A 13790-nucleotide genomic window follows, 5' to 3' on the forward strand; every position below is an offset into this window, starting at 1 on the left:
ATCTATGTGAACTTCTACAGTTAATCCAGGATGAACTTCAAAGACATTAGCCATTAATCTTACAGTTCATACAAAATCTTTGTTTAATCATTTAAAATCATGGCATGCACAGCACATAAATAACTAATATTGGCATATTCACGTTGTTTAGACAGAGGAGAACTGGCCCCCACAGTGGTTTCTCCCAAGGTTATTTTTCACCATTAACCAATATCTTATGGAGTCTTGTGTTCCTTGGCACAGTCGCCTTCGGCTTGCTCACTGGGTTTCTAAATACAATTATTATTTAATTGCCTATTTTTAAACACAATTCACAATCATATTTTATCAAACAACACAATGATAACTCTAAGACTTTATAGATATTACAGTTTCATTTTCTGTCAATGCATGATTTTCTGTAAAGCTGCTTTGAAACGATGTGTGCTGTGAAAGGCACTATACAAATAAAAATGACTTGACTTGACACACATCGTCTGCCAATTCATAGTGCATGTTTTCATGTGACATTCATGGCCATCACTGGGCTACACTGTGTACAGTGGTGGCCAAAATTATTGGCACCCTTGGTATGAGCAAAGAAAAGCTATGAAAAAAAAAATCTGCATTGTTTATCCTTTTGATCTTTCACAAAACTCTAACCTTTAATTGAAGTAAAACAATTGAAACAATTAAATTCAGAGGTCCATGTTGTTGGACTCTCCTCTTCAGTTCACCCCACAAATTTTCTATGGGGTTCAGGCCAGGGGACTGGCATAGCCATGGCAGAACCTTGATTTTGTGGTCAGTGAACAATTTTTGTGTTGATTTTTATGTTTGTTTTGGATCATTGTCCTGCTGGAAGATCCAACCAGGACCCATTGTTAGCTTTCTGGCAGAGGCAGCCAGGTTTAGATTTTTTTATCTGTTGGTATTTGATAGAGTCCATGATGCCATGTATCCGAACAAGATGTCCAAGACCTCTGGCAGAAAAACAGCCCCACAACATTAAGATCCACCACCATATTTAACCGTGGGCATTGGGTACTTCTTATCTCTGTGTGTGCAAAACCCATCTCTTGTATTCGCTGCCAAAAAACTCTCTTTTTGTTTCATCTGACCATAGAATCCGGTCCCATTTGAAGTTCCAGTAGTGTCTGGCAAACTGAAGATGCTTGAGTTTGTTGTTGGATGAGAGCAGAGGCTTTTTTTCTTGAAACCCTCCCAAACAACTAGTGGTGATGTAGGTGATGTCTGATATTTTATTTGAGACTTTCTGACCCCAAGACCCAACTAATTTTTGCAATTATCCAGCTGTGATCCTTAGAGACTCTTTGGCCACTTGAACCATCCTCCTCACTGTGTGTGGAGACAATATAGACACACATCCTTTTCCAGGTCAATTCTTAAGATCTCCAGTTTATTGGAACTTTTTAATTATTGTCCTGATGGTGGAAATGGGCATTTTCAATGCTTTAGCTATTTTCTTATAGCCACTTCCCTTTTTGTAAAGCTCAACAACCTTTTGCCGCACATCAGAACTATATTCTTTAGTATAACCCACTGTGATTGATGATTAAGGGAATTTGGCCTGTGTGTTACCTCATATTTATACCCTTGTGAAACAGGAAGTCATGGCTGAATAATTTCATGTACCTAGTCACCCAGGTGCACTAAAAAATGTAAATTATGAATGGGAATACACTTCAGATATATTTTACTCACAAGAATTTCTAGGGGTGCCAATAATTGTGGCCAACATGTTTTGGAGAAAAATATTTTTTTAATAATGAGATATTTCTCCTCTTTAAATTGGTTAACTTCAATTAAAGTTAGATTTTGTGTATTTTTTTAATTAAAGATCAAAAGGATAAACAATGCAGTTTTTTTTTTCACAGCCTTCTTTGCTCATATTTACCAAGGGTGCCAATATTTTTGGCCACCACTGTAGTTGATTCCGTAGACGAGACACACACTCATATCATTGCACCAACAAAGGATGAAGACGTGTTTGTCAAATGCATTTAGTTCCACAGGATCAAGGCAAAAGTTGTTTTTGATGCCTAGTGCAAGGTCCTCGACATTGTTGCCAAGTGGCCCCACTCATGACTCTCACATCCTAATAGAGGCGCACTTGACTATTTTCTATTTAGCTATATGTATTAAACAGAAACCTATTATTTCCTGCTGTCTGTCTATAATGAACTTGTGACAAATACCAGTTTCCTGTCTACCAATCACTTTGGGTGATTTAAGAAAGTTAATATTATTAACCTAATAATACATACTACCCTTGAAAAATATGCATGTAACTGTGCCATGCCTTGCAGAAGGGTAGACTAGCTTTTGTGGAATTCCCCATACCTATGATTTCTGGAGATTGATTTAGCTAAAAACATACAATAACTTTGAAAATGGAAGCGAACAATGAGATTGTGTCAAGTGATGACCCTTGCAAAAAAGCGGCTTTTCTGACACTACACTCAAAGCGCTTTACATACTAAACAGTGGCCTCTCCTCACCCACCACCAGTGTGCAGAATCCACCTGGATGATGCAACGACAGCCATAGTGCAGCAGTACACTCACCACACACCAGCTGTTGGTGGAGAGGAGATAGTACATTTATATAGCCAATTCAGGGATGGGAATTATTAGGAGGCCATGATTGATAAGGGCCAATGGGGGTAATTTGGCTAGCACACTAGAGTTACACCCCTACTCTTTATGAGAATTGCCCTGGGATTCTTAGTGACCACAGAGAGTCAGGACCTCGGTTTAACGTCTCATCCGAAGGACTGTGCCTTTTTACAGTATAGTGTCCCTGTCACTACACTGGGGCGTTAAGACCCACACAGACCGCAGGGTGAGCACCTTCTGCTGGACTTACTAACACCTCTTCCAGCTGAAACCTTAGTTTTTCCCAGGAGTACTCTACTGGTCAGTACCTGGATAAACAGACTACGCTTAAAGGGGCAATGGCTGAAAGTATGAGCTACTTGTCTGTGTGGACAGACTATTCTTAACAAGGGCAATGCATGAAAATGTAAACAATATGTCTGTGCAAACAGATAACCCATTAGAGGGGAAGAATTGCTGCCTATGATGTGTCTGTGCAAACAGACTGCCGGTGTGAAAAGATGGCATTGCTTTGCGATATGTATGTGCAGACAGACTGCCCACATGAATTGGTGCATTGCTTTGTGATGTGTCCATGCAAAAAGGTCAATCATTTAATTACAAGTATTAATGGTTTACAATATAACCTATAATTTAATCCCTTACAGAGGCAATGTTGCTGGCCCACATGGCTGCAGCGGATTGTCGAAACATGCAATCTTTTCTCACACCTAAAGCCTAGTACAAACTACAGGACTCAAGCTCATCTTGTTTGATGTTTTGAGTCAGCGACGAGAAGCCCCAGATCCCACAACCAATGGTTGTGTAGTGTGTGCACTTCTCCGACATGCAGCGACTAGTCGCAGACCCTATGACAGATTTCAAACCAGCTTGATATTGAAGCCATCTTATCATCAGGTGTGTGCACTGTCTCTACGAGTGAGAGACCGATAATGAGCAACAGCCAATGAAATACAGAGAGAGTGCAAGAGGAGACCAATGCATTGAGAAGCAAGAGCCAAAAGAAAATATAATAATATAACACCAACGTCTCCCTACCCGCTGTCTCATTATTATTCCTTCTGTGCAAATCAGAAGACTTCTGCCTGTCAATTATTGTGTGCATTCACAGGGCAGGCCATATACAGTATGCTCGTATATGTGCCTATATGATGTCCTGCCCCCGCTCAAGCTACTAACAAAAAGTAGCTAACTACATTAAAGCTATTAAAAGCAGAACATATTTTAGATATATACAGTCAGATGATATTATTTAATTCTGCAATATGAAGTTCTGATTGCAGAATTTATTAATATAACCTGTTAGTTATTTTTAATTAGGGTGACATTCTCTTGTGAAAATTAACCATGGTTTTACAACAGTAACGATAGTTTAATGGTATTTGTTAATTAACCAATATTACTATGGTAAAACCTTGAATACTATAAAAATACTACAGTTTTGATTATTGATGAATTTTTTTATTAATTGTAATCAAAACCATGAATTACAGAAAAAAAAAATGGTTACAACAGTCATGGTTACTACAATCATGGCTAATAAAATATTACTAGGGTAAAACCATGGTTAATTTTCGTAAGTGTTAAACCAGTATCTTGACAACATTAAATTGAACATAGATTTGTACTTATTATACATTAATAAATCTAGAAAACAGTATTTTGTTTATAACTGAGTTGAAATATAGTAACAAACAGCAGCAATTGACTCAAAGTTCCTTTATGGCTGCGAAGGACTCAAGTGAATCGGTGAATCATTTGTGTGAACTAGTTCATTTATGTTACCCGTCCAAAAGAACTGACTCACTAAAATAAATCGGAGTAAGGGAATCGTTTATTTAACCGGTTTATTTACATGAACCATTCAAAAGAACCTATTCACTTAAATGATTTGGTTTTCCCAGTGCTTCATAAGAGAGAGAGAGAGAGAGGACGGTTTAGGTGGGTGTGTTTGATTACTCCCTCGGCTCCATTCCTGTATTCACAATACAATGTGACCAATGTAGCATTTTGTGATGCTACAGCATTGGAAAATGTAGCTTGTCACTTGAAGCTAAACTATTGTGAAAATAGCTGAGCTACTGTCATGCTACAGAAAAATGTAGTTAAGTAGCGTTAACTACTCCCCATCACAGGAAACAGTGTTTGTGATGACAGATATTGTGACTTACATAGAGGAGATGTCTGTTAGCACTGGCCTCCTGAAGTGCATTGAAGATTTTGATGATCCCGTATCTCGCATTCTGCTGCCCCACCAGATTCTGAAGTGCATCTGAATAATGAAGACTGTGGCAGTAAAACTTTACACTAAAACACCCAGCATCAATTCAATACGTACCACCACTCAGAGTATGACAGTATTAACAAGCTTTTTTTTTCTTTTTTTTTTGGACATTTAAGATTGAATCCATCAATTAAAAGTGACAAACTTGCATTTGAGTGACAAAACATCAAAAAGCAGCTTTCATTGTGTTAAATGGAGCGTTCTGCCTTGTTTCAGAGCGCCTGCTGTTTTAGTGTGTGCTTCTAAGAGCTCTGGAGTGGAACTGTATTATCTAGAGCTCTGTGAGCTCACACAAATGTAATTGCTCTCTGGATATGCTCACTGGAGTGTGTGTGTGTGTGTGTGTGTTTTAAGTGTCCAGCTCTAATTAAAAAGCCCCATGCAGGCAGCCATGGAGCCTTTTACACATTAACTGCTTTACAGTTTATTGCACGTATACAAACCTCTGAATTAGCACAGTACTTTATTATCTTCTTTTAAAATAAAGCTGCAATTAAAGCAAATTTTATATATAAAAATGTGATATTTGCAAATGGTTAATAGGTAGTACTGTAAATTTATATATCAGAAGAAAATGTCAGTGGTGCTTGCCTGTGCAAAGCTCCCTGTCACAATGCTAGGGTTCATTGGGTGGTTGCCAGGGGGTTGCTATGTGGTTGCTAGATGTTTTGTGTGGTTCTAATGGGTAGTTTATTGGCCCAAGTCAAGAGTCCACCCTCAAGTTTTGGTGAGTTTTTTGGCTGTTTTATCGTCCACCAGGCGAAAATTATATTGCTTAGAAAAGTACTGACACACCTCTCTTCAACAAGCCGCATGATTTGAGGTATTATTCACATTTACACACACAGACAGTTAAGCTGGGTGTTTCTTCAACTTCGGGCAATTTCATGTCCCAGGGGATAACTTTTATTAAATGAACAGATTCATTTCAACTTTTTTTCTTTGTGTTCAATGAAGGTCACATTAAAACTAAACTGGAAACCTTTTACCATATATTTTACCAATTTACCAATATTGGTAATCAGTATTATGCTGTCAGTTGAGCTTATTGTTGAAATGAACACGGAATATACATAAAATGTTAGTTATGAAATAATCCAGCACAGAATGCTATTAAACTCAATACAGACTTTGAGCTGTGCTGGAAATGACATTGTGGTGGGAATTTTCATGACAAAAATTACATAAATCTCATGTGATGCATGTACCAGAGTCCTGCATGTGGGCGGGTACCCACGGGTACCCAACAGGTAAACCGCTAATATTTTATGTAACAGCTTTAAAAGTATTTACATTGTCATTTACGGTGCCTGTGCGGGTCGGGAATCAATAGGCACGTGCGGACTGTGGGTCAAATAGGCAAAGCTATTTTTTTTAATGTCAAATAATGTTCATCTTTCTAATCTTTTTTCTGTTAATTGTCACCACAACATTAGGCTATGTGTCTATTTTTCTTAAATGCTCCAACTCAGAGTGTCTAATATTAGTTTGATTGCTTGTGTGACGTGAGCAAATAAACAATTTTTGTCTACCTGATGAAGTAGATTTACTTGAACCCTTCTGTTATGTTTAAAAATAATAACACCTGTGATGTTTGGGTCAAAAATGACCCATATTGAGTTCAATAGATTTTCAGTAAATTTACAGCACACTTATCTATACATTATGAACTTGAAAACTGGCATAGGCTTACCTACATGTTTTCACACTCAATAAAGGCTTCTATAGCAGCATTTTAACTGGAAAGAGTTGTGGTACTACACATGTACAATAGATATACAGTAAATCTTTATCTTAACTGTAAGGGTTTACAGTACTTAAAATAAGTTGATACTCATATTACTTACAAATTGAATTAGTCTGAAAGAAAAACAATCATGGTTTATATTCTGCAATATTACAACCATAGGAATATTGCAAAAAAAGAACATATATTATTGTACAGCAAATACATTGTCAGCATTGTCAAATCAACATTGTGCAGTTGAACAACTACATATACTGTAACTAAGTGTGTGTGTGTCAGTGGCAAGGCCAGAAATTTTAAAGTGAGTGGACCTGTCACAGTCCTGTCACCTTGTCAGGTTGGGTTTCTGTCTGACGGGACTGATCATCATCCCCTGTCTGTCTCGTGTTTCGTGTACATTCTTTGTGTGAGCGCACAGGTCCAATTGTTAGTGACCGCCGTGTGCAAGTTACCGCCGCGTGCTGTCTGGTGATGTCACATCACAGGCATCATTGTTCCCTGTCTGTCTTGTGTTTCCTGACTTCCTGTCTGGTTTGGTTTTGGTCTGTGTCGGGATCCAGACACTCATGCTTCATGTTCTGTTTGTTTTGTTCCAAGTGTGTTGACGTTTTTGCCCTCATGTGTTTCAGGTGCTGCTGGCACGCGGAATCAGCGTGGAATCTGGGAAGCCTGATTTTTTCCATGGGAACGCTGATCATGCCAACTTTCAGCTGCGAGCAGCACCTGCCCCTTGTTTGTTCATGCCTATATTAATCCCCTCATATGCAGGGTTGGGAGTGTTACTTTCTGAAATGTATTCCACTACAGATTACAGAATACATGCTGTAAAATGTAATTTGTAACATATTCCGTTAGATTACTCAAGGTCAGTAATGTATTCTAAATACTTTGGATTACTTCTTCAGCACTGGTAGATTTTTTCACTTGTTTTGACTATAAAAACTCTGCCAGTACAGTAAGACAAAATACACGTTAAAAATACATTCTCTGAAAAACCTAAATATCTTATGCAGTGTTGTTTCTAAAACAAGATCAATCAAATTGATCTTGTTTTAAAGATTTGTAGATATTTTTACAGAAAAGCAGAAAAAAAATTCTGCCCTAATATCAAAGTTATTAGTAGAGAAAGAAAACTTTGTGATCTAATGTGAATTTTCTTGATTAAAAAAATATGATCGTGCCTGGTAACATGTGCATGTAAAATGGCTAGAAATAGCATTTTATCTTAGCGTAAAGCTGACAATTTACACAAGGTTTATTTCTATTTCTTCTGCTCCAAACTTACTTCAAACGTACTTCTCTGTCTGCTCGTATGAATGTAACACATCATAAGAAAGTGTTTCACCGCTGTTCAAATGCACTTTGAATCACATCATTTATATGTATAAATGTTTTCCATCTGAAAGGACTAAATATTAAATGAAACAAATGACAATAAAATGCAAAGTAATCTCTTCAGTAATCAAAATACTTTTTGAATGTAACTGTATTCTAATTACCAATGATTTCAATTGTAACTGTAGTGGAATACAGTTACTTATATTTTGATTTTAAATACGTAATCCCATTACATGTATCCCGTTACTTCCCAGCCATGCTCATATGTCATGTCCTTGGCTGGACTGTTTTGAATGAATGTTAAATGCAGTTCAGTGTTGACTGAATGTCTTGCTAGATTGTTGTTTGTTGTGAAGTAACTAACCTCACTCTCTCTGCCTAGCTGGTCTAGTCTCGTGTATCTGTTGGTTGTCCGCGTGTCGGGTGTGTGGTTGCCTTCCAGTTCGTATCAGCTGGGTTTCCACGGAGGATACCTCGTCTTTGCCCACGTGTTGGGATCTAGAATGCCCTACCCTGCTGGGCGTCGTTCTGCACCTCACTAAGCTTCAACATAGGATTCCACAAATCTATTCCTCGACATACACAGTGACTGCTCACATTTATTGTAAATAAATCCTTTGAACCATTCCTCTGCATTTGGGTCTGTCTCACTATTGCACATTTCAGGACCTTGATGAAATAGGGCGGACCTCAATGCCTACTCTCAAATTACATCATTTATATTGTGAAGAGTATCTCTTTTCTCCAGCCTATTTGAAGCAGTATTTTACAATACCTAGTTTATGGGTTAAAAATAAATTGACAGTTAAGATTAGTTAAATGTGATTTATTATCAGCTAACAGTTTCATGAAAACATAAAAATACATTCACAAATAAAATAACATGAACGGAATAAGAACATTAAACAAGTAGTCTGGAAAACGTGTCTTTGATTCGCTTCATTAGGCGACCCATACATAGCCTAACTGTGACAGCCAATCGATAGGCTACTAGTACTGTTCTACTGGTCTTTCTCTCTCTCAGCAACATGGCTGTGGCACACAGGAGCCTGATGTTAGTCTGCTGCTTGTCACAATGTACAGATTTTCCCAACACACACATCTTTGTTTATTGTTCTTATTCTGTTCATTGGTTATTTTATTGGTGAATGTATTTTGATGTTTTCATGAAACTGTTAGCTGATAATAAATCACATTTAACTAAGCTTCAAATAGGCTGGAGAAAAGAGATACTCTTCACAATATTAATGATGTAATTTGAGAGTAGGCATTGAGGTCCGCCCTATTTCATCAAGGTCCATTCACTTTCAAATTTCTGGCCTCGCAACTGCAGCCAATATTTCTAAAGTGTAAACTTTATGAATGAAAATGTGCACAGTGTGATTTCAGATCAGATGGGCGTGGTCTCGTCTCTGTTAATTGTGCGTGTCTGGAGCTTGTCAAGTGTAACATTAAGATACGACATCATATACACTTTTCACTTCTTAAAATGTCTATTTTAATGTATCACACATTTCACACGTGATTCTCCTAAACCAGAGTGCGATGTAAAATTCCTGACCTGAAGTGATTTCACGTTGGAGCCCGTCTATCCATCTCTTAAAGTTGACCACATTTATATCCACATCAGTGATTAAGATCTCACTCACCTGACTCACTCACCTGGAATATTATCTAGAAGCTTCTGTTGTGCCCTCTCCTTGGTTTCTCTGCGTTCACTCTCTGAGCGTGTTTTGTTATAAGGTGCCAGTTTCCCGTTGGGCCAAAATGTGTCCCGGAATATATTAATGTAGTAAACCAACATCTGCTCACTGAAAATCCAGTTTACAGTGTCTCTGATTTGCCTGCAGAGATGTATACATTATATGTTATGGTCAACCCTGTTACTATCATTGTTCCACATTAACATACTGTACTATTCTGTCTTGTTTATTTTTTTTCCCTAAGCTTCAGATGTCAACCCTGTTCCCTTACTGAAGGTATAAATATATAAACATAGGGTTAGGTAACCCTAAACCATATTATCATTTAACTTGAGATATCAGAGTGCATTTTACTGAGAGACCTTTGCAACCCATTTTTCCTCCATAATTTCACGTGTTTCAAAGTGAAAAGGGATATTCAACGGGATGAAAATGTAGTACAGATCTTAGTCTCGGCCTCAGATCACACGCCCATGTTGCACGCAAAACTGGACAAAACTTTCCAGTTAGTCAGTCCTAATCTGATTGTCTGGTTTGCTGGAACTTCCATAGGTTAAAGCACACTGGACTTTTTATCAGTCCATCTGGAATCAGAGTGGCATTCACAATATTCTACATTGATACAACGAGCGCTTTTGAGGACAAAATAATTGTCTTATCTTTTTCCCAAATCTTTTAAAGATACTCAGAGTTTCATTTAAGGCACGTAGTAGCAATTAAATTAGACATTTTTTAGTAATGTGCTGTGCTGACTAGCGAAACATTTTCTGACATTTGTCTGTGTGTTTTCTGCACGGAAGACTGGCCCATGCTCAAATCTCGTTCACTTTCACACATTCAACAAAAATACTGACAATGAACACAAGAAACAATGTGCACAAGTTATTTTCTTTTGCCTTTTCTCCTGCCTTGTTTTAACGTTTGCCCGGCACCACATCGCATCCTGTGCACGCAGCTCTCAACAGCCAAAAGCATTCATGGTGTCAGGTGCGCTCGTAGTTCAGTTTAAAATGGGTGAAGAGGTGAATTAACTCTTCATTTTTAGTCTGTTTCTCTCACAACACTATCATATGGCTTCAGAAGAATTTAGATCGAAGGCACGAGGGTTATGGATGACTTTAAGGTGCTTTGATGTGTGCTTTTGGAGCTTGGACAGCCACAATCACGATACTCACATCCCTCAATCTTGAGGTCGCTATAATGGGTTCGCTCTCGGTGGGGCATGTGGTGAGTTGTGTTACCACAGAGATGCAGCGCGTGTGGAGGCTTCACGCTATTCTCCACGGTAACGTGCTCAACAAGCCACGTGATAAGATGCACGGGTTGATGATCTCAGATGCGGAGGCAAATGAGATTTGTCTGCAAAAGTTTTTTTTTTTTCCAAAGGGGGGTGTGAACCAAAAAATTTAGAACCACTAACTTAAAGAGACAGTCTCCCTTTTCCATGTGAAACATGTTTGAAGTGTCTATGGGAAGCAAATAATTCCTCTCAACTGTTCTACCACAGTGAACTATGACACAAGCACATAATTGCCTATTACAAAACTAAATACCCTAAGGCCGTGTGTCCACCAAAGCATTTTTCCTGAGGCCAGCGTATTTTTTCAATTGTTTGCAATGGGAGCACCGTGTATTTATAAAAGCCAGCAGTGTGACGAGGCGCTGAGTGTCTATTCCACGTTGAGAGCTGCATGCTTGCCATTTTTTTCTGGTCGCCGAGAGTTGAAAAATGTTCAACTTTGGGTCTAACGCAGTGCTCATCACTGTCACTTTTTACCCAGCCATCCAATCAGAGTGGAAGAGGGGCGGGACAAATATCACATTGACCAACCATAACATCTTACTTCTACAACAACTGAACATCAGTGGAGGAGAAGTTTGCTGATCTCTGAGTATCCATGTCTGTACCAGATGACATTCCCAGACTACCACAATATTAATATGAAAAATAATGCTTCAGCCTTCCCTTCATCCAGAGCAAGGGCCAGAGCAAGTACTCTTCCTTGTGCCAACATTTTTACATTGAGTACTTGTTGATAACACAAACTATCTGTGAAATTAAATACTTGCAACACATTACTTCCGCAGATATTCCGTGTCATAGCAACCAAAGCATCTCAGCTGAAGAAAACGCTGCATCTCCAAAACAGTCTTAAGCGCTCCCAGCTGGGCATTTTGAGAATAGTGCCTGGCATTTCAGCTGGCAAAAATACTTTGGTGGACACACGGTATAAGGACTGTGAAGTGACTGTGTGTGTGTCCTCCATTTTAAACCTGTCACAATCTCCTACTAACAAATGAGCTGTCTCCTCCACAAATGATACCTTTTCAGACCACTGATTCACACACACACACACACACACTGTGTCTCTGCCTATTTTACCTAAGGAAATCTTCCCTCGACATTATGACTGTTATAAATCATACATGTCAGTGTGATTTACAGCATGAAAATAAATCTAGATCCAGACAGTTCTGCTTCTAAACTGTCCTTCTTGAATTACTCGTGTTGTGCTGAAAGTCAAGACCTTGTCAAAATCCTCTGCTCCTCAGACAACTAAGTATTTCCACTGGATGAAAGAACTTACTTCACTTATTCTATTCGGAGCTCGATAAGAAATCCAACAATATCACTAGTTGATGTATGTAGTCTTAAAGTCAACAGTAAATCAAAACTGAACCCATTTACTTCATTCAAGTTCCATCTTATTGTGCCTGATGCACTGGTGTTTTATTCCAAAGCAAAAAAATGCTTTCATAATCAATCATCGATATTTAATTCCTTGCTCCGTCTCTGCTGAAATGACTTTCCCTTATGGCTGACGTCATAGCCCTTGTGTTTCTCAACCCCTCCAGCCAACATTTACAGACACTTTTCACCATCAAATCAATTACCAGTGGATAAAATAAAGTCCCATTTTACATCTTCACATTAAATATCCTGTTTTTCTTGGAAATATGCCACATTACAGAAGTAAAATTGTTGTGAATGCTATTTCATGATGACATCAACCGTCAAAATGTGTCAATTAAATATCTTTTTAATTGTATATCACATTTCTGATTTTATAACTGAAGCTACAAATGGTATTAAAGATTTCTCTTACAGTGTGTTTTCATTTGGCATGGCTAAACCCATAATGATTAGCCTGCTAATTTAGACTTCACATAATTAGATCAATCCTCTGAAAAATGTAATTTCTCTGTGTCAGATATCATAATTCCCCACTTTCTCTTTGGATCCTATAATGTTTTACTATCAAAGAGTAAACCATTATTATTATTAGCATCATATTATTATAAGCATCACAACAGGAGGATATGAAAAATGTCAATGTAAATCCACACAAACTATGTGAAATATGTCAGTGTTTCCTTGTGTGCCTGTGTGTCAATACAGTATATAACATAGTTACATATTTTCAATAAAAAATACTGTAATAAAAAATAGATGGTCAGACATGGCAGAAATTAAAGACTTGTGGTTCATTATTGGGTCGAATATTAATGCAGTCTGCTCTGACTTATTTAGTTCATTCAGTTCATTCAGTAAAGGACTTGATACACCGATTCAAACCGAAAACTACCGTATTTTACGGGAATAAAGACGCACCTGAAAATAAGTTGTACCTGGTCTAAAGCAAGTTTAGGGAAAAACAAAACAAAGATAAATGCCGTATCCCATGGCAGAAACTACAGCTCGATTTAAGTACTTTTACTCGGGACTACTTTCTGTTGTTTTCGCACATGAGGAACTATAATTCCTTTTAGCCATTTAGAGGGACTTTTTTAGCTCCTAATTTGGGGTAGGTACTTTTTGGGAGAAGAGGGACTGTGGGAGGTGCTGCAACCTGTGATTGGTCAAATACGTATGATGCACAAAGCAATGAGAAACTTGAAGAGTTTCTTATATTTGCAACCCACTTTGCTATGCACCAGAGTTTCGCTCAGAAATTTTGGTGTTGGCCAACCTAATGATAAAGTTTACCAGACAAATTGGAAAAAATCCAGTCACCTCATTTCTGTGTTTATTTTGCGCTGTATTGCATGGAATTCATAATGCAATATAATAATGACACAATCAAGACAAACGAACAATA

At 38.0% G+C, this 13790-nt stretch overlaps 1 protein-coding gene across 3 annotated transcripts in view; it reads right to left on the reverse strand.

Annotated features, from left to right (window-relative positions):
• Positions 1-13790, reverse strand: part of LOC127413305 (sorting nexin-25-like) — a 149729-nt gene that overhangs the window by 12696 nt on the left and 123243 nt on the right. The window contains exons 17-18 of one of the 3 annotated variants that reach the window (XR_007892568.1): positions 9637-9831; positions 4790-4890 (exon numbers count right to left, since the gene is read on the reverse strand). Coding sequence is in view for 2 of the 3 variants with exons in the window: in XM_051650321.1 (XP_051506281.1) it covers positions 4790-4890; positions 9650-9831 (283 nt within the window). In the remaining variant the exon portion in view is untranslated. The remainder of the gene's footprint in view (positions 1-4789; positions 4891-9636; positions 9832-13790) is intronic. The other 2 variants (XM_051650321.1, XM_051650322.1) reach the window with 2 other exon arrangements.

The sequence above is a fragment of the Myxocyprinus asiaticus genome, chromosome 22 (genome assembly GCF_019703515.2).
Source record: "Myxocyprinus asiaticus isolate MX2 ecotype Aquarium Trade chromosome 22, UBuf_Myxa_2, whole genome shotgun sequence".
Classification (NCBI taxonomy): domain Eukaryota; kingdom Metazoa; phylum Chordata; class Actinopteri; order Cypriniformes; family Catostomidae; genus Myxocyprinus; species Myxocyprinus asiaticus.